The sequence below is a fragment of the Scomber scombrus genome, chromosome 15 (assembly GCF_963691925.1).
Source record: "Scomber scombrus chromosome 15, fScoSco1.1, whole genome shotgun sequence".
NCBI lineage: Eukaryota > Metazoa > Chordata > Actinopteri > Scombriformes > Scombridae > Scomber > Scomber scombrus.
The window spans coordinates 27,085,404-27,109,611 of record NC_084984.1 but is presented as its reverse complement, the minus strand read 5'-3'; the positions used below and the strand labels follow the sequence as shown (position 1 = coordinate 27,109,611).

The 24,208-nt window shown below is 39.3% G+C and overlaps 2 protein-coding genes and 1 long non-coding RNA gene across 4 annotated transcripts; 2 read left to right on the top strand and 1 right to left on the bottom strand.

Moving 5' to 3' along the window:
- The first annotated feature begins 6,648 nt into the window (after positions 1 to 6,648).
- Positions 6,649 to 14,174, top strand: nadk2 (NAD kinase 2, mitochondrial). 2 transcript variants are annotated; one of them, XM_062434830.1, is made up of 13 exons: positions 6,649 to 6,806; positions 7,072 to 7,461; positions 7,862 to 7,950; positions 8,082 to 8,170; positions 8,479 to 8,560; positions 8,789 to 8,872; positions 10,712 to 10,851; positions 11,077 to 11,170; positions 11,360 to 11,455; positions 12,414 to 12,469; positions 12,572 to 12,625; positions 12,733 to 12,856; positions 12,952 to 14,174. In XM_062434830.1, the coding sequence occupies exons 2-13, from the start codon at positions 7,195 to 7,197 to the stop codon at positions 13,088 to 13,090; spliced, it is 1,314 nt and encodes a 437-aa protein (XP_062290814.1). In that variant the 5' UTR covers positions 6,649 to 6,806; positions 7,072 to 7,194; the 3' UTR covers positions 13,091 to 14,174. The 2 variants fall into 2 exon arrangements, with proteins under 2 accessions (XP_062290814.1, XP_062290815.1); XM_062434831.1 differs by having other exon boundaries at positions 6,649 to 7,461; positions 11,312 to 11,455.
- Positions 14,175 to 16,334: 2,160 nt separating this feature from the next.
- On the bottom strand, positions 16,335 to 23,736 carry skp2 (S-phase kinase-associated protein 2, E3 ubiquitin protein ligase). The gene is made up of 10 exons (XM_062434664.1): positions 23,345 to 23,736; positions 22,457 to 22,701; positions 22,255 to 22,366; positions 21,424 to 21,567; positions 20,667 to 20,801; positions 20,090 to 20,188; positions 19,848 to 19,975; positions 19,694 to 19,745; positions 18,556 to 18,663; positions 16,335 to 18,473 (listed from the first exon to the last, which is right to left on the bottom strand). The coding sequence occupies exons 1-10, from the start codon at positions 23,356 to 23,358 to the stop codon at positions 18,254 to 18,256; spliced, it is 1,257 nt and encodes a 418-aa protein (XP_062290648.1). The 5' UTR covers positions 23,359 to 23,736; the 3' UTR covers positions 16,335 to 18,253.
- Positions 20,758 to 22,321, top strand: LOC133995317 (uncharacterized). Its single transcript, XR_009927148.1, has 3 exons — positions 20,758 to 20,822; positions 21,444 to 21,518; positions 22,223 to 22,321. It is a non-coding gene; the product is annotated as an uncharacterized LOC133995317 (long non-coding RNA).
- Positions 23,737 to 24,208: the final 472 nt, after the last annotated feature.

Genomic DNA, 24,208 nt, shown 5'->3' with positions numbered 1-24,208 from the left:
ATTCATGAATGGATGGCATTTGTTGAAGCCATAGAACTGGACAGAACTACTAAAAACAACACGGAGGGAAGCCTACAAGGGTCATTGCCACCAAAACTGGATTTTCGTAGTTTGGTATTCATGATTTCATGAGCAGCAAAGCCATTTTGGAGGAAATTTAACCTGTAATCTGATGGCCGGCAGATCCCACAGCAGCAAGGGGGCACTAGTCTCGAATTGTCCATCATTCACTCTCCATTGGAAGGAATGACATCCGGTTTCCATTAATTAGACAGTGTGTGACGTTGTGCCCTAAGGGTAACGTCTGTCTGAATTTGACCTGTCAGTGACATCGACTGATGTCACATGTAGGACACACATTGTTCACTCACAAATTAGACTGCAGAAGGTTTTCCTGCAGTCTGTCTCTACAACACCATTGGCCATCACAGGTGAATGTGTGACACTCAGACCGAGATCACACCACATAAACTGAGGATGTTCCTTTTATCTTCCTCCAGAACTCTCATACACTATCTCTGTGCATAATAAGAACAGAAGTAGAAACTGGTTTCACGTCAGGCTCTTCTGGGATGTTAACAAATAAATATAAATCCATAAATACACTAATAGAGTAGCTCAGACTTACATGTGCATGCAGCCCAGCTTACTACCCTGAAAAGCGAATTTCGTACTAAATATACTAGAACTTTTGAAGATATCCACTTGATTTGCCCACTTGAATTTCATGGTGCTGAAGTCTCATATTAGCTAGGATTAAGTCTCTCTCTCTTTCATTGGAATCCTGTAAGGAGTGACCTTTTGACAGCTAGTATGGACAGGAGGAATAATCACAGCAGCCAGTAACCCTCTCAAAGTACATATGGACATGTAAGTATTGTACAAGGATAGACTTGAAAAAAAATCTGTAGCCATCCTTTAATATGCGCATGAGTTAGTTGGATATGAACAGTTTCATGTGTAACAGCCTTATTCAATCATATATTATGTCATAAATTATAAAATAAAGATTAGAAAGTTGAAGTACTGTGTTACAAATGCAGTCATTCAAAATGTATACAGTCATACATATCAATCCTGTTTTCATTTGCATTCACTCAAATGACATTAATATATATTTACTCACTTATCTCCTTTATAATATTGTTGCTGTTGTTGTGCAGATTTTTTAAAGATATTTTTCTTGGAGCTCTCTACTTTTCAAATGTATTTCTCAGTGCTGTGAGTACAGTAAACCTCCAATCAACTCCAATGTGTTGGGTGGAGGCAGATGTTTCAGAGGCAGATGTCTTAAACATGAACCAATAAAAACCAGACTATCTGTATGTATATAATTAGATTAAGTTTGTTACATCCAGTCAACTAGTAGTAACCCCTTATAGTACAAAGCAAAAAGAGAGGTTGTTCATCACTTACCTCTTTGGACTGGTGTTTCTTCTTCAGTGTTGAGGGGTCGACGTCGGTGGGACTGTGAGGCAGCAGGGAGTGACTGGAAGATGGAGCTCTGAGGTGAAGCACTGAGAGGATGAAGGGAGACAGTGCTCTCCTGCACCTGCTGTAATTGGCAAAGGAGGGAGGGGAGACATCCGAGGAGAGACGGAACTAAGAAGGGAGGGAGACTAGGAGGACAAATTAGAAAAATGATCCTCCCATAATAACACTGTTAGCCCTGTGACACAGTTTCAGGTAAAGCCCAGAAGCATGAAAAACTTTGTTGAGAGTTATTAGCAAAATCATCACAGAAAGATGTGGTTGAAGAATGAATCCACTATCTTAAGTTAGGTATCTTCCTCTCATCTCATCTCATCTCATCTCATCCTCTTTTCTTGTCTTTTTACTCATTTTCTCTCCCTTTCCTTTGTGTTTTTAAGCACTGTTTCCTTGCTTTGAAAGAGTTAGGATATAGTAGAGTTGTTTCTGGCATAGAAAACAAAAAACCAGGTTTAAATGATACACATCATTTCACTCGGGACGTGTTATAATTCGAGGTAATCCCGCAGAGTAAATGTCACGCCTCAATTAGCAGAAAAAAGTAGAGCTTGTGCTGTAATAAGTGACCTCACTGTATGGAAAAATATTCCCTGGTGAAGTTGATTATAATTACCCCTCAAATCAGGTCACGTAGCCTTTTACAAACACTAATCCCCGGTCACTGTTGGTCTAATGAATGAAATATTTCTGTAGATGTTTGTTTCGTGATCTAAATAAGATGACAGTATAACAACAGAAATGTGTTGTTATGTAAGAAACCCAGTGGATTTGAGTATCGCTTACTCATTTTTTTGGGAATCTTCCATTTCGCTTTCACTCTGCCAGTTGAAGTGAGGTGTCTGTGAGCTGTCATGAATCCGAAGAGTTTATGATGAAAACCACAGACATGCTTCGTGTCCACAGATCCAAGGCGATCATTTTAATAGGTCAATAAAAAATAGAAATAACATGTAAAAATACAACTTTACAAGTACATATGCTTTCAATATTGTACTTAACGCTGCAAGTTAAGTACAATTAGCCTATGTTTGCCTATTTTACCCCATTGGTTTAAATTCTACAGCCCACAATGTTGTTTTGGTTCAGTCTCTAGGCTCTCATCAGCTCTCTCAGCTATTTTCCGCTCCTAAATACCTACAGGATGCTAACTTCTTAGCAGCGGTTAATGACTAACTAGCTTTTCTTCAACATTTGGCAGCAAAAGACCCAGATGGAGTAAATGTAGGTCTTACATTCACCCGCCGCCAGAAACACAACAACAAATCAATGCTAATATAGTTCCGTGTCTGCCGGATGTGTAAATATACCACTGTTCAACAAGTTCTCCATAACAACTTCATAAAGGGATGTTAATGGGGTGTTTGAAAGGCTGACCTCTTCCAGATGGTCTGCATTATTTCAAAGCCTGCATACACAGTTTATCGTAACAGTTTGATCTGTAGACACAGCGCTGTATGTCATTGTCCACTTCTGACATGTATTATTTACACAGGCGTAAATAATAAAAATGAATAATGGCTGAATTCCATTTAGCTGCTTCAGTTTCGGGGTCCTGGTATTGTAAATGCTGGTCACTCATGAATAGAACAGAGCAATTGTTAATGTTACTGTGCTTTTGCTTTTCCTATTTCCTATGACAAGAAAACTTAATGTTTGCTGGGAAAGAATTCCTATAAAAAAGATTAATAGATTATGGATAAAAATATGACTCATACTCAAATCCTGTAGGTTAAAAATGCTATAGGAAGTTAAAAGTACGGCATTTTGATACATTCCTGAAATGTGAGTCACTTGTAGTATACAGAAACAACTTTATTGTTAGACCAATGCATTTTGGCTTGTGGCCTAAATATATACAAAAAAAACAAACAATTATGTGCATCCAGATATGTATCAGCCAATGGGGTATCTACCAAGATGGGTCAAGTATATGGTCATGTGACTTCAGACCAATCGTTATCCCAGACAGGCTGGAAGGCATCCAATAAGAGACATGGGTGACACCATATTTGGTCCATAAACCAGAAAAAGTGCAACTTAAGGAGTGATAGTTGAGTATGAATGTAAACTGTGCCTGTTTAATATGTTATACTTAACTTTTTGAATGAGGACTTTAAAAATCGAGTTCTCCATGGTGACAAATATTTTGTGATGACCCTGATGAAGGCCACTGGCTGAAAAGCATTGGTCTAACAATAACGTTGTTCTGTATACTACAAGTGTTACTGGAGGTTTGACCTTTTTAGACTTTTCCCCTTCTCTGTGCACCTTGGAAGTAGGTGAAGGTGTGCCAGAAACCTCTACTGTGTTTCAGCCTGAAGCAGATTTTTTGTGATTTAGGTCCAGATAGTTCCAGACGTTCCTGTCACGCTACCTGTACCTGCATTTCAGGTTTACAGATTTAGAACATGTGGTCACCTCTGCAAATAGTGAATTACAGGATCAAGTTTTATCAGCCATTATCAACACTATAAGCACTGACCACAGCACGTCTCTGCTGACTGGCTTGCCAACTCAGTTTTCCTGATCCGACTGGTGCCTGAAATATAGCTCTGCTTTATGTTGCTGACCATCAATGTTGGCTGGATAGATACATCATTTACTCCGACCCCCAGCACTAAGTCTTGTGGATTGGTCCAGTCCTTTACCCTTTAGTTTTAGACTACCAAAGCAACTGGCTTGGATTTGTGTGGCCAAAGGACAATTACCATTTGTTTCATGTATAGCACCACCATCAGGACAAATTATCCACTCCACGACAAGGTATGAAAAGAAATGGCCGTGAATTTCCGTTACGTTTGCTGAGTATATCCATAGATTTGGATGAATCTTAATGTTGATTCATGTTTTTCCTGACCATCTGACCTTTCCCTCCAAAATCATCAATGAAAAAATTCCAACATGTGCACACAAGATATCACATAACCCTCAGGACAAACTATACATTTTAGCTCTACTACTCTCTATTTTTTTTATTTCGGCATTAAATGAACATGGAGCCACTGGTGCTTAAACAAAGATGACATGTTGAATAGTGAGCTTTAGAGGCAAACACTATAGTGGTGCAAATCCCCTAATACATTTCTAACTAATCAAATAAACAAAACAAAAAAAGAGGAGCTGTGAACCTTTAGAGATCACTAGAGGTCTGTGGCCCCAGGACAGTTTTTCTGTGTTTCACTATGAAAACATCCATTGCTTAAGATCAGCTGTTCTTGGACCAGTGGCTCACACTACATGACGGCATATGTGCTATCATTGCATCAGTTAACTGTGTACACGGTAAACCCAAACTGAGTCCAGGTAACTGTGTACAAAGATTACCTCATTAGGTTTTCAAAAGTTATTCAGATTCAAATTCTCATATGGTGACGTGAGCTGTTGCTGTCAGTTCTAGCTCATAAAATAACGAAAAAAAACTACAAAACCACTGTGTTTGAACTCATTGCCAAACACCTCCATAATAATTATTCAAAACAGATTCAGATGGGCTAATGGCCTGATTTAATTTGGTCACGCTTAATGCTATAGGCAACTTCTTACACCCAAGAGAAATTAGCTGACATAAATGCAGTTTCCTTTCTGTTCAACAACCAAGGACTAATGGCTTTGATACTCTTCATAGGATCCACACAGCCTATCTTGTGAAGATCCTCTGAGCTCTGCTGTATCCTTATTTATTAACTGTGTGATTAAATAATATCATTAAAACAATGTATCTCATGTATATTTGATATGCAGTTCATGACATAGGTTAGTTTTAGTAGGTCCATAATTTAACAAAAGTGATTATGTCCTTTCTAATCACTACTTTAGTGGAGGTGTGATGGTCCAATATTTCATTTTTCATATCATCTTTCATTTCAATTTTCATATACTATACTATATATTTAGTTTGTCACACAAACATGACCTATGCAGTATTTGTTTAATTGAAAATTAAGAACACCTCCTTAAATGTAATAATAAAATGATTGGTAGGTGCTGATCTACCTCAAAGACATTTAACCCTTACATACTGTTCAGGTCAGATTTCACCCGTTTTGACATTTAACAACTGTAAAAACACCTCAAATGTCTTTTACCCTGAAATTTGATTTGAAGTGGCCCAAAATGCACAAAAATTAAAGGTTTTAAAATGTTATACTTTTGTATAAGTGCTACACAGTTTTGTCCATTGAGGCTGTTCTGGGTCAAAATTGACATATCTTTTGACATGGCTTATTGTTAAATTAATAGTTTTTTAGGTAGTAGTTATGAGGATTTCTTTTTATGATGTAGCAGTGAAGACTGATGGCTCTAATGGTTATACAATAAACCCCACACTTCCATAAAGTTATAAAATACATTTACATCATTATTGCTATGTTATATTTTCATGTCTTAGGTCAAATAGGATATGATATTGTGTGATAGGAGATGTTTTTGGTGTAAAACCTAAAAACTACACTCTCTCTGCTCTCTGAAACATGAATCAAAGTTTAATCACACATGTATTGATCAGTCAGATTGAGTATAGATGCATTTTGAATAGATCTGTGGTTTAAAATTTTGTATAGACACTTTTTATGAGGGGATTCTTAGACCAGGTCAAAACTGAACCAGAACATACTGTGAGGGTGTAGAATATGAACAGTGTGTAAGGGTTAAATAGTGTTTTTGGGCTAATGGCCATGATTACATTGAGGACACTGAGGTCATGACCTCTGCTTTTTTTTCTGGGAATTTTCTGGATTTTAGCAACTTGGGGTCATTTTATTTTCATGTTGGTAAATTACAATGACAGAAAATAAAAATGAATAGTAAACTGTCTACATAAAATATAGAAAAAAAGAAGAAATGAACCATTTTTGATGATAACTTTAATAGTAACAGTCGTGCATGGTACTTGTTATCCACCCAAATCTGAGATGAGCAGATTTATTTATTGATTGATGTAATGAAAAAAAAAACATCTCCTCAGTCTTTTTCGTGCCTATGTATGGATGTATGTATAATAGGAGCTTATTATAGCTGATCTGTGAACGCACCATGCGCCGTGGAGCACACGAGCCAAAACAAAACGTCACCGCTCCGTCCTACAGCCACGTTGAACGTAGCCAATCACATTCCAGCGTACGTAGGCTTGCGCAAAAGAAGGTTGCGTCGCATGGACGGTACGTGCGGTGCAGCCACTCTCTCTTCTGTTGTCGTTTATTCTTCACCTGCACATGTGTGTTAGCTCCTATTTTAAAAAAAAAAGCTTTGACCAGAGGAGTTTACGGGTTCAGTGCGGTTTACGGAAAAAAAAACAGACCCAGCCGGATATGTCACACGTAGGAACGCTCACTTACGACTTTTGACCAAGCTGCTAGCCACTTTTAGCTTTGTAACGCTAGCTTTTAACCTCAGCAAATACTTGTTAGTTTGTAGGAATAAGTGAAGTAGCTTGTGTTGTTGTGTTGTTGTTTGCTAGCGGAAAAACTCGACTTGGAAACCTGTAACGCTAACTTCTAAACAGATAAGGAGGTCGGCGGACCTGCTGACCTTCCGTTGACTGCTGCTGGGTGTGTGTGTGTGTCTGTGTGTGTGAATGGACAGAGTGAACACCCGACCAGAGGACTGACAGCACCCGGTATGTCTGCTGCGTAACAGCAGCACCGAGCAGGACCCTTCATTCAACGCTCCCAGCTGGACTTTTTTTTTTTTTTTTTTTTTTTTTTTATGGCCGAGTTTATGGTTGTGTGTTCGGTTAGAAGAATGACTCGCCGCTCCGTGGTGAACCTGGTGTGTCTGGGGAATCGAGCTGTCAGCTTAATGTACGGGACGTCGCCTCGCCCCCTCCACACTACCATATGCAACACTTCATCACAGCCCAAAACTGGCTTCACACCGGAGAAAGTGGCGGTGGTGACAAAGACTACACGGTATGAGTTTGAACAGCAGCGGTATCGCTACTCAGGTCTGTCAGAGGAGGACTTAAAACAGCTGGTAAGACTGCATTTCACTGTCAGGCATGCTTTTAAACAACCCTCAGGCAGGACTGTTACATTCCACCTTTCACTTGACTTTTATTTATTTTTCTCCAATGCTCTGATTATTGATTTTTAAGTTGTAAACAAACACAACATTCTCAGCAATAAGGAAAAAAAGTAGTAGTACTGATATTTACAAGAAATATACATATGTACACTCATACCTACATACATTACATACACTTATACCTATACATATACATTCAAATATAGACAATATACAAAGTGAGGAATGAAAAAATAAATATAATAAATAGATATATAACAATAGTAATAATAACAGTAAGAAAAATATACAATGTTTATCACTTGACTTTTATTTTCTCTTTATTTAATGCTTTTTCTGTCTTTTTCAGCTTCGTATGAAAGGTTCCAGTTACAGCGGCCTGCTGGAAAGACACAACATCCACACCAGCAATGTGGAGCATATTGTAAAGAGCCTGCGGTAAGATGTGGCCTGTCAAAGGAAGCCGCATTCCTGAGAGACACATAGGGGGAAAGTTTGCTTTTCTATGAGCTTGGTCAGTGTTTGTTAAAAAACAAATAAAACAAACTTCTGTAATTATGTGTTTGCAGGAAAGAAGGCATCGAGGTGCGAGTGGTGAAAAGAGGAGAGTATGATAAAGAAGTGGTGCGATGGGCAGATGCCATCATCTCTGCTGGAGGTATGGATTTCAGATTATTTGGTTGTTTGGGTTTAGTATTTTTTTTTTTTTGCACTTTAACCCTCTCTATCTGTTCCAAACCTCCATGAAAATATAGTCTTTTATGTCATTATCTCTGCCGTTTGTTTGAATCAATGGACGGTGAATAAAAGAATCTTCCTTGGGCATCAATTTTTGTGTCCAGGCGGGACGTACAGAATGGGCAGGACAGCTCAGCAAGGGGGGGCAAAAAGTCACATGAACAAAGGCTTCAGACAACGGATGCGACTACACAATGCAAGTTCTCTAACTGCAGTTTGTTTTGTTAGGTGACGGGACAATGCTACTTGTTGCCAGTAAGGTTTTAAGCAAGGACAAACCAGTTGTTGGAGTAAACACAGACCCTGAGAGGTAAAACACTGGACGGCACTGTTCGGGAAGGGCGTGGACTGTTAAATGGATAAAGAACAATTAAATCAGCTGATATACTGTAGCTGTTTGAAAAAAGTAGAGGAAAAACTTCTTAGGAAGTCATTTTTTAAAAGGTGTTTCTGTTATGTAATTAAATCACATTGTTGCTATTTAACAGTCCTCTTATATTCATGCTGAGTTCACTGTATTTCTCTCTTTCAACTAAAGGTCAGAAGGTCATCTGTGTCTGCCTGTGCGGTACACTCATGCCTTCCCAGAGGCTCTGGAGAAACTCAGACGTGGTGAGTTCAGGTGCGTATTTACCCACGAATGACTGTTGACTTTCTTCTGGTCTGGACACTTGGCTCTGTCCACTGTCATCACCTGTTTCCAGGTCATAGTCACACCCTACATGTGAGTTACTTCATGAGCTGCTACCAGAGAAAGAAAAAAAAGGAAAACGTTGAGAATCAAGCAAAAACAGCCCAAAATGTCTTACTGACAGTTGTAATACGGTTAATGTCTTGGGGGCTGTTGATCTACTAGCTACTAGCTTAGACTTCAAGGGAAGTTTAAACTTGTTTTTGGCTGGAATAAGACACATGGTCTTTAAAATGTGTGCTGCTTTGTCCTCGGAGTCTGTGGGATCTCCTAACATCAGTTACTGTCCTGTAGAAGTCATCTAACAGCTGTTAGTGGTTTAGACTGAACCTGTTGCACACAGTGGTGGAATCAATGTGAAAGTCATAGATTTTAGTTTAAAGAAAAGATGTGTTGATTTCAGGTCGGAAGACATTTAGACATTTAGGGTTAAACCTGTTGTTTTTAAAGTGAAGTTTTACATATAACAGCATTAAAAGGCTGCATGTCAATAAGCAGGCTTGAAATGCTTTATGCAACCTACTCTAGTTTTTAAGCATTTTAAACCCAGATGTATGTATGTATGTGTGCTCAATTAATGGCTGCTGTAACAAAGCGATTTCCTGTGAAGGATTAAATAAAGTACTCACTAATACTGGATTTATGGGGCCAGTGGCGATACTGATAATATGGATATATCACATATACAGATATATTTATTCTTGTAGGTGTACACTTGCATTAGTGTGAGTGCTAATGAGGTGCTAGAATTGGCTGATGACACAGCAAGCACTGCAAGACATTAGATACCAAACATTTGTTTAGATCACAGCTGTGATGCCTTAAATATTTAGTTTCATTTGATTTTCAAGCTGCAGTTAATTAGTTTCCATCATTTGTACTTTACCTTGTTGTCTTCTTTATCAAAGTGAAGCCACCTCTGAGCGTTTGCCACAGTCCATCTGTCACTTATTGCTGTGATGTGAGCCATGTACGCTCATATCTAAACAAACAGACACACTGTTGCATAGATACAAGACATAAAAACATACATCATTGCAGATATGTAGCGTTTGTTTGCAATAATAAAGAGGCATTGTGTTCAGGAAAAGATAAGCACAGCTGAAATTCAAATTCTTTTTAATGGGTACCAGCATCTTGGCATTTTGGATTTGGTTCTAATTAGTTTTTTAGTTCCCAACCCTACACTTATTTAACAGACTGCTGTGTGGAACAACCTGCCCCAGCTTCTTGTGGAGTGGACAGAAAGCACAGAGGACACTGTTTACAGCTCCAGAGCTAAGCTATAACTGACTGCAACATACTCTGCTGCTGGTGAACAAAACGAAAGAACTTTGCTTTGTTGTTGAACGGCTGCATCATTTAGTTTCTGATAAACTGAAGCTCATATTCAACATTTACTGTTAGCCTGACTCCACTTTGATATATCTGCCATATTAAATAAAACCAGAGTGAACCCACATGATCGACAGAATACCTTTTGTGTGTATTAATTTGTGTTCACCCAGCTAAATTTTTCTAACAATTTAGTCATTTTGTCTACAGTGGACATGCAGGCTTCATCACTTTGAATTGAAGGTGGAATAACTTCTAACTTATAAAATAAACACACACAGCACACTGACTGATTGTGAAACTGTAGGGTTAAAGCTGTTTTTGTGCTTTCAAATGTATGAAGAAATACATTTATCAGACATGGATACGGCTGATGTTAGGTTGGTTAGAGGGTCGTAACATCACTTCTAGTTACAAGTTCTCTGCTGTGTTCAGGTGGCTCTGGCGTCAGAGGATCCGGCTGCATCTAGAAGGTACCGGAATCAACCCGACCCCGGTGGACCTGCACGAACAGCAGCTGAGCCTGGAGCAGCACAACCAAGCCCACCGCATCACCACCATGGACAGCCAGCGGAGTACGACTCCAGCACCTATCATGTGTACCTGTCCCAGTCCTTCTGTCTGTGTGTGTGTGTGTGTGTGTGTGTGTGTGTGTCCTCCTGTCTGCTCACTGTTGCTTTAACACAACTTATATTTGTGGATTAGATGGATAATATCGGGCTGGTCTCTAATCAGGAGTTTATTATGTATGTGTATTAGTTCTCTAGCACTTCTTGTACTAATTCAGTGACGTTTCTCAGGGACAGGAACACTACACGAGAGCTTCTCCAAGCCTAGTCTGCTCCCCATCAGAAGCCTGAATGAAATTTTCATCGGAGAATCTCTGTCCTCCAGGTACCATCCAAACTGACTCCATCATCCAATCATGGTGGACTAGTGTCTGTGTGCATGTCCCCCTCCCCCCCGACCCCTGTTAATCCCCACCACCCTGTTCGTGTCTCCAGCACTCATCAGGGGAATCTCTATCTACCACAGGGTGAAGTTAAAATCCTTCAAACTCCATGTCAAACTCTTGCTCCATAGGGCTTCTTACTATGAGATCTCAGTGGACGACGGGCCGTGGGAAAAGCAGAAGAGTTCAGGACTGAGCATTTGTACGGGAACAGGATCCAAAGCCTGGTACACATGAGTATACTCAACTTTTAAGCTTAACATCAAATGTTTAACTAGTGCATCATCCATTACTCAGGTACTGTATATTTAAGAGGTTGAAGCTGATACACAAGAGACACAACTTAAAAGAGTAAAAAAAAAGGGGGTTAAAGGATAATTAAAGGATAAAGAGTGGTGGTAGAGGAAATTCTATGGGGTCAAAAAAAGGGATTTATCAGGGCATTGCTCGGTAAATGTCACGGCAGTTTTCTTGTTATTTTAAATATTGTCAGTTTCAAGGACACTCCTTCCTTTAGCCTCTATGTATATGTCTACATTTCAGCGTTACATACTAGAGATCTATCAGAGAGATTGCCACAATCATGCTCCTAAGAGGATGAACCCTTCTGATGTGAACCACCCCAATGCATTTCTTATAGCAACCTCACAGTGAAAGGTAGTTTACTCCTTCCAAAACTGCAAAAGATTAATGATGAGGCAATGTTTATAAAGTCCTGTAAGTCTGTCTTAAAACAACAGTCAGGTTCTAAAATGAACATTGAAACCTGTTTTCAGGTTTTCATTCTTCCTGTTCATACTGACCTTTAGAAGATCCCTTCATAATGCCTTCATAATTAAAGTGATCTGTGTAACAATGTATTTAAAAGTTGATGTGAAGCTAATATGAAGCTTCAGCGTCCAAATGAGTCAAATCTTCATCTTCTATGTTTCAACGTTACAGTGTTTTTAGTACCAAAGTTCCTCTTTTTGTTACTATACTTCCACCACAGCTCAACAGGGAAACACTAAGAGGGAATTTGATGCTAAAAAGACTGTAAATGTGTCAGATATCACTTGATATGACTAACTCACACTGATGAAGCTCAATAGAAGCTGATCATCTACTTTTAAATGAACTTTTAAAATGTTCATACGGAACATATATAGCTCAGTAATGTCCTCTTCTCTCTCTGTGTGTTCACAGGTCTTACAATATCAACAAACTTGATGGACAATCTGTGGAGGAGGTTTTAAAAATTGGTGCGTATGTTCTGCAGGTTTTGATGCTAAAATGTCTGAAACCAGAAATAAGGCATGAAGTAAGCCTCCAGAAACATCACCTGATTTGTCTTTTTATTTCAGGAAAGGCCCAAACAGGTCTAGAAATCCCACTTAATCCTGAATTTATTGAAAAGGGTGAGTGGATTGTAGTTGTTATATTTATTGTTGACTCGTACATTATCAGGTGCTTCATTTTATGTGAGGATGGTGTTTTATTTGTGTGTATGTGTGTGTGTTCTCAGTTACTGAACAATATAACGATTCCCTGGTGTTCAGTCCTGAGGACAGACGCTTGTTGTTCAGCGTCAGGGAGCCCATTGTCAACAGAGTGTTCTCCAGCGGCCAGCAGAGAGGCTTCGCCAACAAGTCAGTGTTTCCTCCTCTTCCTCCTCTTCCTCCTCTCAACATCATCTAAATACCAGCTGTAGAGAGAGACATTTTTTTTGCCTCTGTTCCTTCAGGGTGTGCGTTCGCTCGCGGTGCTGGGACGCCTGCATGGTGGTCGACGGCGGGACCTCGTTCGAGTTCAACGACGGCGCCATAGCAACAATCAGCATGAGCGACGAAGATCAGCTCCGCACCGTGGTCCTGGAGAACTGAGACAAGTCCGGTTTTCTGCGGAGCTAGCAGTGTTTCTAAAGGGAAGTTACCAACGTTTAGCCTCCACCGGTGTTGAAGATTTTTTTATACCTGACAAAAAAGGTATCAATGTTACTAAAGGCTTCTTGTTTTTCTTTTCTTTTTTTTTATATTGTGGAATGTGCTTTTTTCCCCCAATTATTAATTATTATTATTATTTTTGTTCTTTTTAATCTTCCATCCCACCACCCCCAGGACAGGTTCTAATCAGTTCTATACAGGCTTTTAAGTGTCTTTCACTGCATCCAATCAACAGTGAGTCTGTCAGCAGAGGCAGGAATGATACATCAGGTATAAGGGTGGCTTGTTTTCATGAAATTGTAAATATGTTTCATTTTCACATATGATTTTGGTCCTGTTTGGTCCCTGCAGTGACTTCCTGTCATTGTGTCAATAAAATAGATACTTAGCCATGAGGATGATGATGTTGATGATGATGATGATGATGATGATGGTGCATGTTAAGGGATCAGAGTGAAATGAACAGATTTTGATGTGCTTTCACACCTGTCTGGCTCATTGGTTCATGACTTTTAAAGAATAAGGTTGAGGTTATGCTATATTTTCTTATTGTCAGCGTTTCAGTCCCTTTCTCAATCACATCGGTTTATAATGATGCGTTTCATTTTTGAAAACTGCTTGGTCATTTCCTGAAACAGCTCCTCACTGATGTAAAAAAAAAAAAAAAAAGTAAAATGGTAGAAAATACTACATTTAATGGGGATTATTTTAAGCGGTGGATGAATACACATTTTTTTGCTCTATTGAGTATTTCCAGCAGCAGGATGGTGTATGTAGAATTGACTCAACATAAACTACAGTGTGTGTGTCCATAGTGATGAAGGAACATGTCAACCACTGCAACAGTGTGAGTCATTGATGAGATGTATTAGTTTGTGGACAATAATAATAATAAGATACATCAGACTTTGTTAGTCCATTGACGTTAAGAAAAATAGAGAATATGACCCATGTCTTATCTGTTAAAGTCAGTCACATGTATGCAGAGAGTATATAAAAGTAAATCTTTATATGGTGAACTGAAGCACAGCGGCAGTTTGTTACGGTTTGTTTGTGGACTAAAGATATTTTTGGAACATAGCTTATATTTTTTCTAGCTTTTTGAGCCATTTGGGTGCTTAAAATTAAAAAAAGAAGTTTGAGAGGAAATTATCAAGTGCATTAAAACGCAGAACTCCACCGTTAAATGAATGTTTTACTCCGTGTTTTAGGTCCGAAGTTTTTCTTGAAACCTTCACGAAGCGGGCAAAAATTAGCTCGGAAAGTGTTACTGAAACGGCACGTGTCCAACATTACCACAACCAAATCAGCAGAGTTTAAAGAGTAACTTCACACCTGAATCCTGCAGCTCCCTCCCAGCATATTTAAAAGATGCAGCACATAGGGGGCCCTCATAGCTACACAGTGTGTAGCACCGACTGACCACCCCCTCACTGTAGCATGAATAGATATAGAGCTGCGAGTCAGAGCTAACCATCCATTAGCAGCTGCTTTCAGACTCTCCGTGTCCACACTGGAAACACAGAGAGTCTGCTGGAGCTTTGACACTCACTAGAAGCACATTCATGGCCCTTTTGTACAAGTTTCTGTGTGCTACCTGTGTTGTAGCTGAGCTAGCGACTCAGCACTCAGAGGCTCTCTGCTGTGTGTCTGTGGGGGAGTGTCAGCATGTAGCCGTAGCTCAGAGGCAATGGAACCACACTCCTATCAGTAGATATCAAAAGTAGCATTACCCCTCGTCAAAATTACTCAGAATGGTAATTCAAAAAAATCCACAATAACATTTTTACCAGTAGAAACTGTATTTCAGTTTCGGTTTTGATTGGATATGTCCTCGGGGCAATTTTGACCCAAGAGGACGGTAAAAAAAATGATGTATAATTTCATTTAAATGAGACCAGTTGACCAAAATTTCCAAAAATATTCGTTTAGACAACAGGAGGGATATGATATCTTTAAAGTGTAAGAGTCCATGTTAGCATTTAACAGCTAGACTGGTTATGTACTGCAGATATATCATTCAATTCTTCCTAGCCTAGTGTTATCGGATTAAAAAATATATAAACATCATTTATTTTCGACCGGCGTTGTTAAGTCGTAGAAATACAGAAATACAGTTTCTATCATTAAGAATGTTACTGTGGTTTTCTTTAAAGCTGCAGTGCGTAGAATTTAGCGGCATCTTGTGGTGAGGTAGCTAATTGCAACCATCTGAATACCCCTCCCCTCCACCTCCCGTTATAAAGGGCTCATTCTAAGGTAACAAAAACACAACATAATCATGAATGTTATATTCCATTTCTGCCAAGTCTGTTCCATGAGATGCCTCTAAATCTTACGCACTGCACCTTTAATTACCATGTATAATACTGTATATGAATCCCAAATGGTTGACTTGATGCCCAGCATTAATGTGTTTCATCACACTACAATCATATCATTTAGTTTGTTGTAGAAGTGTGCAGCAACTCTTTAAACTCTGACATAAACTGATACAAATGATTTTAAGACTACTTGCCAGTACAGCAGTGCTGGTTGGGGGTCCCTCGTAGAACATTGTTAGTGCACCTTGTTAACACCTCACCGCCATGGACTCTGAACCAGGAGGTGTTCTGTTCTTCTTGAAGACGAGTTTACAAAATGATCAGGAAATTGTAATATGCAGCGTGCCAAAGGTGGAAAATAATGTGTCAATGTGTTTAGGATGCGTTTTGTTTTTGAATCAGATAAACTGGTATAAAAAAGAAAAGGTGTGTGTGTGTGTGTGTTTATTTCAGCTCATCATTGCCTCGTTGTTATCTACGGTATGTTGAGTAGACTTAAAAGAATAGTGTCACATTTTGGTACATGTGCTTATTCGATTTCTTACCCGTATGCAAAATAGCTACAGCTAGCTAGCGCGGCTACATCCAAAAAATGTAATAAAATCCAACGACCTGCACCTTTAAAGCTCTCTTAATTAACATTGTATATCTGGTTTATTTAATTCTGTCAAAAAAAAACTCCTTTAACTTTAACAACAGACACCTATTTTACAAATGCACTCAGCAGTAGTTTATTGATTTACAGTATGATGTGATTTGATCAATCAGAACCAAAAGTAAATGAGTTTGGATCAGATGGGGGTTCAGCATGTTTGGAGTGGATCTGGCCAGGACTAACACAGTGACTGCATAGAGCTGGATGTAAAATGTGTAGGAGAGATATTTATAAATGGCATGAATATAAATGAGTTTATTCAAATACTGAATGAAAACATGACTCCCAGTCTCAAGAGCTTGGCAGGAGAAGAATTTTCCAACATGGCAATGATACTAAACACACTGCAAAAATCACAAAGAAAAATCTATGCAGTTTCAACAATATTATGTTTGGTATTTCATATTCTTTTTCACAATGTAAAATATATGAATGTTTTAAATATGACCATAATATGTATTCAATGTTTTTTTCAGAGTATTGTATTCTAGTCAGGGTGGAAAAACCTCCGAAGCAGCATTTTACATGAGGTAGGCTCCTCACAGTTTAACTTGCTCATGAAACCTGCATCATACTAAATTGTCCAGTGGGCCGGTTTTGACCCCTTGGCTGGCTGATTCTGGCCAGTGGGCCATATGTTTGACATCCCTGATTCAATTAGTCAAATATTTGGTTTCTCAATCTAACTGGCTTCATTCTTCCTTCCATTTAAAATAAATAAAATGGTATTCAATGAACAGGATCTGTAATTTACATTTAAATGGTATTGCTACATGTATAATTCATTTTAAATGGAAGTTGTAAACTATACATACCTATTATACACATGATGTATGTATACTATGCACAGCTACATTACTCTCTTTTTGAGAGTAAATATCAAACAAAGCTCAGACACGCAATGCTTTTTGTATTCAGTGGTTTTACTTGTTAAGACTCACAAGGGAAAAACGAACAGTTTAACAAGTTTATAATAAAGTACAAAAACATACATTGTTCTTTAAAATCCTGTCTATGACATGTGGATGAAATGGTAACATATAGAGCACCATATAACCCTGTTGACTGTGATAATGAGCTCATCATAAAAAAAATCAAATGCACCCTGATGCTAACCTGGTCCAGTTCTTACAGTAGTGAAGTAGTGTCTCTTCCAGATTCATCATCATCATCATCATTCTCCTCCTCCTACATTAAAACCTCTGCACTGATTCCATTTACTTTAAACAGAGAGCATTATTATTATTACAGCTGTTACAGGACACTTTACCATCGGTATCATTACAACGTACAAAGAATCAACTCATCAAATATTCATAGACATTCAACATTTCAAATTGAGTTTTTCAACCATGTTTCCCTTACAACACATTTTAAATTAAAACATTATTTGAACTTTAAAACAGATTCAAAAACTTATTTTAAAAAGTTTCTGTTAACATTCCAACAAGAACTGGGTTCAACATTCAAGTCTGAGTTTCCTATTTATTTTTTTAAAAAAGTGAAAAAAAAGTATTAAAATACTCTACAAGCTTGCACGTTCAGTACTTTAAAAAGGTCAAGTCCACTATTTGACCTTTTGTACCATTAATGCAAGCAAGGGCTGTGCAATATGACCACATGTATTATGTGCAATAGATCATCATCTATTCGTTCAAATTATTTATTTTCTTGTCACAAATCACTCTTTATGGCAGTATTTTTCATCATTTGGATGTTTGGCTTTTATCCACATGGCACGGATGCAGGCAGGAAATCTCCAAAAATATGGAGCTACTTTGGTTCCAATTTATATGTTGTGAAAATCGCAACATTCTAAATAAAAAGGAGAAAAATCAAATATATTTGTTGAGTGTAGGATTCAAGATGTAACAAATGTGGTCTTTTTTTATAGAAGATATTCATTGAATTCACAGATAATGTATGAAATGAGCTCTATCAGGATGAGATACGGGTCATATCACATAGCCCTAATGCACGGTAACACTAAAAGCATCTTCTGTAGCAGCAAGAAACACTCAGTCGAGGCTCTGTCCCTGCACACCAGGCCAGACTTCCTGGATGTGTGGCAGAATACTGCACCATTAAAAACTATTTCTCCATTAAAAAAAAAAAAGAAGAAGCTTATGACTTAAACCTCAGTCTACACTGCCTGGTCCACATGGCGCGGTCGCCGAAGCAGCCGGGGAGCGCGGCGGCGGGCGTGGGCCGGGCGATGCTGGAGAAAGGTCTGGAGTTGATGGAGATGCGAGGCAGTTCCTTCTTGAGAGCGGGCAGGTGGCTGTCCTGCACCAGGCCGTACACGTCCAGCAGGCACAGCGAGGGGAACGTCTTCCCAAGGTCACTGCGGATGTAAGGCCAGTTAGATTTTAAACTTCTTCACTGGAGGTAAAAGCAGGGGGGGGTGAGGATGGGGTGTGACTTACGTGAGGGCGGCGAGGTGGATGTGATAGCAGCGACTCAAGGACAGATGGCGCAGATGTTTGAGCTGTGCGAGGACAGGTAGGCAGTCGGCCATCAGCAGGGTACTGTCACTGTAACACAGAGGAAACAGTCATTACATTACACACTTAAACATGAAGTCACTCATTGTTTTTGGGACACTTTGAGGACAGCAAAATAGTCAGGAAACAAAACCTTGACGTATTTTTCCTTCTTTTTCTTTTTTTTAGTCTAAAGCCAGTGGTGGTTTAGAGGGGCTCTAAAAAGGATGGTGTGTTAATGCAGCGTTCTGGTTCTGAAGAATGGGGAGGAAACGTGGAGCCTGCATCCACAGGTCATTTATAATCCTGAGCAGAGCTACACAAACCTGACTACTGTGTATAAAGGTGATCCTGAAGCTGAGAAATAACCACCTTCTACAGGAAAGGGAGGTTGGAGATAGGTCTGTAGCTGGAAAGAAGTGCTGGGTCCAGAAATAAGAAGTGCTGGTGTGAAATAACTGTGAACTTGAGGGCAGATGGAACAGAGGTTGGCAGTTTGGGTGTGTGTGTGTGTGAGAGGGGGGGGGGGGGCAGCCCTTATCTGTTTAGGAGTGGCTAAGATTGCCACTAAATGAGAATAAGGTGGTCCACCCCTAAAAAAGATCAATCCACCTTAAGTGAGCTTGAGTGTGGACAAGCAGATGACAGAGCTTTGAAATAAATAAATCTAACAGTAATGTCTCCACTATTCAAGTAATGGCTCCTTTGTAAACGCTACAGCATCATTATCCTGCAAGAAGAGACAGCTGCTGCCTCTTGTATATCAGGTCGGAAGCACTTTATGTTGAATGATCTAATATACATTAATCCCAGTAGAGACAATAGACTGTGCAGTACTTTAGTTAAGCCAAAGTCCAACAGTTTCATCTCAACTCAGGGAGTAATTAAAACAGAAACAGACAGAAAAACAAACATACAAAACAAACCTGTACTTTTGGTTGCAGTGCTGAGAAACATTAAATATTAGGCAGTGCTACTTTTAAGCTTCTATGTGTGTAAAATGTAATGTTCATTTCTAAAACATCCCACATATTCTCTGCGAAACACATTCAAGTGTAACATAAGAATCATTCAGTCTTACCTTAAATCTAGAGTCTGAATATTGGGGCATCTCTCCACCAGCACCTTCACATCTGGAGACAGAGACACACTTATGAGGAAAAAAGATGAAGCTCACACTAGTTCTGTTCACAATAAACAGTGACTGTAAAGCTTCGGCTCACTCCGTCACTCACCATCCAGTGTGAGGCTCTCTCTGTAGCCGCTGAGGTTGAGGTGGGTCACACCGGGTGTCAGACTACTGACGACACTCTTCACATGATTATTGGTGAAGTCACACCATGATATGTTCAGCTGCTCTATTCTGTACCGGGGAAAAAAAACACACACACACAATATTAATAAATATAAACAGACACAGGATGTAGAACAGCAGTGACATAAAGTACATATATATGAAGAGCAGAGAGGAGCTGACCTGGAGCAGGATTTGAGCAGCTCACTGAGAGCAGGAGCAGAGAAGCCGGAGCAGCCGCTCAGGTTGAGCTGCAGCAGCTGTGGATTCTCAGCCAGAGAGCTGAGAGACACACAAGAAAAATACATAAGAAAGAAGCAAACACATAAACCCACAAATGATTATGTTTGATTCATCTATTTTTATGACCAGTTATAAAAGTGATAACTGCAGTCAAACAATGACAGAAGACAGCTTGAGATTCTAACACTCCCCTCTGTTCCTTTTTGCCAGCTTAAATGTGTCCTCAATAGTAATAAATGTTTCATTACTATACCAACTATTGCAGCTTCTCAAATGCGACGATTTACTCCAATTCTGTTTTATAATCACAAACTCTATAATATCTCTCTAATAATACATCTAACATGTCAATAAAATAAATACTGACATCAACATGCTGGCTGAAGTTTAGACAGAATGAAGAACACAGATGTCAGTCAGCATCATTGTTCCTGAGCTGATTCACTGCCTGGAGAATAGATGCTTACTCTCTGGTTTCTCTGGCAGTGTGGAGGTGTGAGGAGAGCACAGAACTGACCTGATGATGGTGTCTGACAGCCGCAGGCCCTCTAGACTCAGATACTCCAGCAGTCTGCAGCGACAGACGACGCTCTCCAGAGCTGAGGTGGGGATGATGGAGCTGGACATATCCAGCTCAGTTATCTGCAGAGAGCTGAACAAAGGAAAACACTATGTGAGTAATTCAATTTTATATCACTTCAGATTGTTGGTTATTGTTCTTGATAAGAGTAAGGTTGTAAAATATTTATTTTTCGGGTAGAAAGAAAGTAACACAGAACAGCAGCCTCCATTAGTCCTGTGAACACCACATCAATTAAATGTAGGATTAAACATTGTATTGCAGGTATACTGAGGGGGAATAAACTGTTTTGTAGTTCTGTAAGAGTACATATAACATGTTCAGCTTTTTAAAATAGGTCTAACATTTATAGTTTTATTTTGAAAAACAGCTCAGCATTTTCCTAAAAGAGCAGGTCACTGTCCTCTTTATGAAAAGTGACTCAAACAGGAGGAAATGGTGCTGTTGTTAGGGACTATTCTGGTGCCCTTGTGAGTTTATCTGGCAGTTAGATGCAATGCTCTGTGTGTGTGTGTGTGTGTTCATGTAATGAAGAACATATCACCCAGTGCAACAGACTCATGGTTTAGTTTAGTTTTAGGACAACAACTATATATCAGAATCAGAGTCTTTTCATGGAATGTGTTGATAAGAAAGAAAAAAAAGCCCTTTAATAAACTTGTCCAGATGTGGAACCACTAACAGCTGGACTCACCTTGCAATTGTGAATTGCAGTTCTTCTACAAAGGAGCGAGGGCAGCGCAGCCTGCGGACTCCAGTCTTCAGAACCTGCTGTAGAGCCGGACCCATGTGAGTCAACCCGTCCAGATCCACACTGTGCCACAGAGTCTCATCAAACCTGGGACAGAAACACATATACGTTGTTGTTAAAGGGGAAAAACTAAAAACAAACACTGCAACTGCCACTTCTGGCTGCTAATATGATTAAATCAAATAAGCAGCATCTGGGACAGAAATCAGATCACAAAGAGAGTTTGGATTGATTTTGACACTGATACTTGAATTATGGACAGAATGACAGACTGACTTATCAATAATAGCACTAACTACACAGAAAAGTCACGTGAGGTCTTCTTGTTAATCAGGCACCAAGAAGACTGAGGAACAAAAAAGATGTAAATGGGGAAAAAACGTGTAAAAGTGTTACAACAAAGTTTCATCCTTAGGCAGATATTTGAGCAAAGGACAGCTAACTGGAGGTTTTAAAAAAATTGGGAAATAATTATGGATCTTGGAATATTAGTTCAGAACAAACCCATAAAAGGGTCAGTGACTCACTTTTCCATGTTTATAGTTATGGGAGCACTAATCTAGATTAAAGAAATATTTGGGTTTAAACTCTACACTACACTAGTTATTCATTTTGGGGTGTGTAACAGCATACAATAATAATGAAATATTGTGAAACTGGGTGCAGATGTAACAGGAACAGCAGTAAATGAGAACTAAGTGAGTATGTTTGAACATTTCCCTCCTGTGGCGCTCTCTGACAGTCACTGACAGAATCCAGTGATCAGACACTCACACTAAGCGGTGCCAGCGCTTGCAGACCCTGGACATCCTGAGGAGATCGTGCAGAGGGAGGTAGAAGAGGATCCTGAGAAGCAGCTCATCGGGAAGGTGGTCCCATGAAATGCCTGTGATAAAGCAAAGAATGGCGGTTTATAAACAGCTTATGAAAGACAACACTAAACCTGTACAGCAGGTCAGAAAAAGGTGCCTCCTACCTGATGTGGATTCCTTCTTCCTCCTGGAGCGCCTGGCCAGGACAAACTCATTGCAGTCGTTCTCTTTCCCCTTTGAGATGAAACGCTGGTGCTTGTGTGGCGGTGACCACTCCTGGATCAGGTCTGTTGGGGTGCACTCTGTGTCCAGACCCTCAACCAGAAAGCCTCTGGATTTGCGTTTGTTGACCCTCTTGGTCAACATGGAGCCCTGCAGACTGAGGCAGGGCAGATCCTGCAGTGGCAAGCTGAGTGGAAGAACAACTAATTAAACTTTCTCTCATTTAAAAAAAAAAAACTTTTAAGATATATCACACATTTTATTTTGTCGTTATATCGCAATATTTCAAAAATAATAGTAGTTTGTGACGCAGATGCTTTTGAGAGAAAAACATGTCTGCCCGCCATATTGCTGCAGCCAGCATCGAGGTGACCGCGCAAATTCTAACTGCTAAATATAATATAACTACTCTGTCACTTCTGTTTCCTGACAGAAATGAATGTAGAGTTACAGAGGCTGTTTATGCACATTTTCCACAAGTATTTTACATTGTATTAAAGCGGAAATGAAGCATAGGTAGGATGAACAGAGGCCTGGCTCAGAAGAAAGCGCGGTATCCATTATTATTAGCAGAATTTCATAGTAAAGCAAGTCAATATAGCTACGCACACACTCAGTCTGAGCTTATTACACCACTAACGTTATAAACTTACATCTTAATATAGTTTAGGAGATAAATAGTACTTCTTTCATTGGGACACAACCGAGCCAGCTAACTCGCTAGTGTAGGCTCAGTTTCACATAGATAGCACGCATAAAAGTTAACTATAACCGCTAAAACAACTCATTTACATTTATGAAGTGTTAAAAAAAACACAATTCAACCATACCTGTTCTTTGGCATCTCTTTCGGTTCTGACCTAAGTGTGTACTGTGTAGATAGGAGCAGGCATGAAGTGTGTGTGACTGTTTTCACTGCAGCCCTCCAACAGAGACTCTTTAAACTCACCGCCAGCAGCAGGGCGCTCTGGATTCACCACGTCACTGGCGCGCCTGCACACTCTACGTCTTACGTCATACGCCACGCTGAGTAGCGCTGGCGCATGTTGCTTTCATAACATAACGCTACGTTGTTTACGTGCCTTCCAAATATGAGTTGAATTCAATCTATACTCTAATCCTATGAACTATAAACGTGAACAAAACCCTGTCATATTATAAAGAATTGTTTTATGTAGCCCTTGATTAAGATATGTTTAAGTATTTTTGTTATGTTAATTTATTTTGCTTTCATAATTATTTATATTTAACACTATTTTTTTAAAAATAAAGGAGCTTTTCCTTACTAGAAAAGCTGTGTTTATATGTCTGTTTCTGTACTTTACATAATGTAAATGATTGACAGATTGTTGCTGAATGAACGAATTTACATTGTTCAATAAAGTTTTTTATTTTTTATTTAAGTGTGCATGTTGCTTACAGGAATGGATGTAAAGTAAGAAAAAGATAGTGTGTAAAGTGAAAGTACCTTTTACAATGAAAATACAGCTGCGATAAACACCAGCACACTATCCCATTAATGTTCTGTTAGTTGTGGCTTGACTTTGTTAATTGGTCATTTGTAAGAATGAGCAGATGTAAGGATTGTGATCTTCAGTGCCTATTTGACTACCTCCACTTCTGATGATGATGATGAAGCCCTGTGCTAGGGATGGATCCTCCAAATATTGATAGGTTGATCCCAATGAATAGAC

Coding starts and splice junctions, on each gene's coding strand:
- nadk2 (XM_062434831.1), top strand. CDS start 7,195: ATGGCCGAGTTTATGGTTGTGTGTTCGGTTAGAAGAATGACTCGCCGC. Junction 7,951..8,081: donor CATATTGTAAAGAGCCTGCG/GTAAGATGTGGC, acceptor ATGTGTTTGCAG/GAAAGAAGGCATCGAGGTGC. Junction 12,470..12,571: donor GGAGGAGGTTTTAAAAATTG/GTGCGTATGTTC, acceptor TTTTTATTTCAG/GAAAGGCCCAAACAGGTCTA.
- skp2 (XM_062434664.1), bottom strand. Junction 22,367..22,456: donor GAAGAAGGAATCCACATCAG/GTAGGAGGCACC, acceptor GCTTTATCACAG/GCATTTCATGGGACCACCTT. Junction 21,568..22,254: donor AAGCGCTGGCACCGCTTAGT/GTGAGTGTCTGA, acceptor TTTCTGTCCCAG/GTTTGATGAGACTCTGTGGC.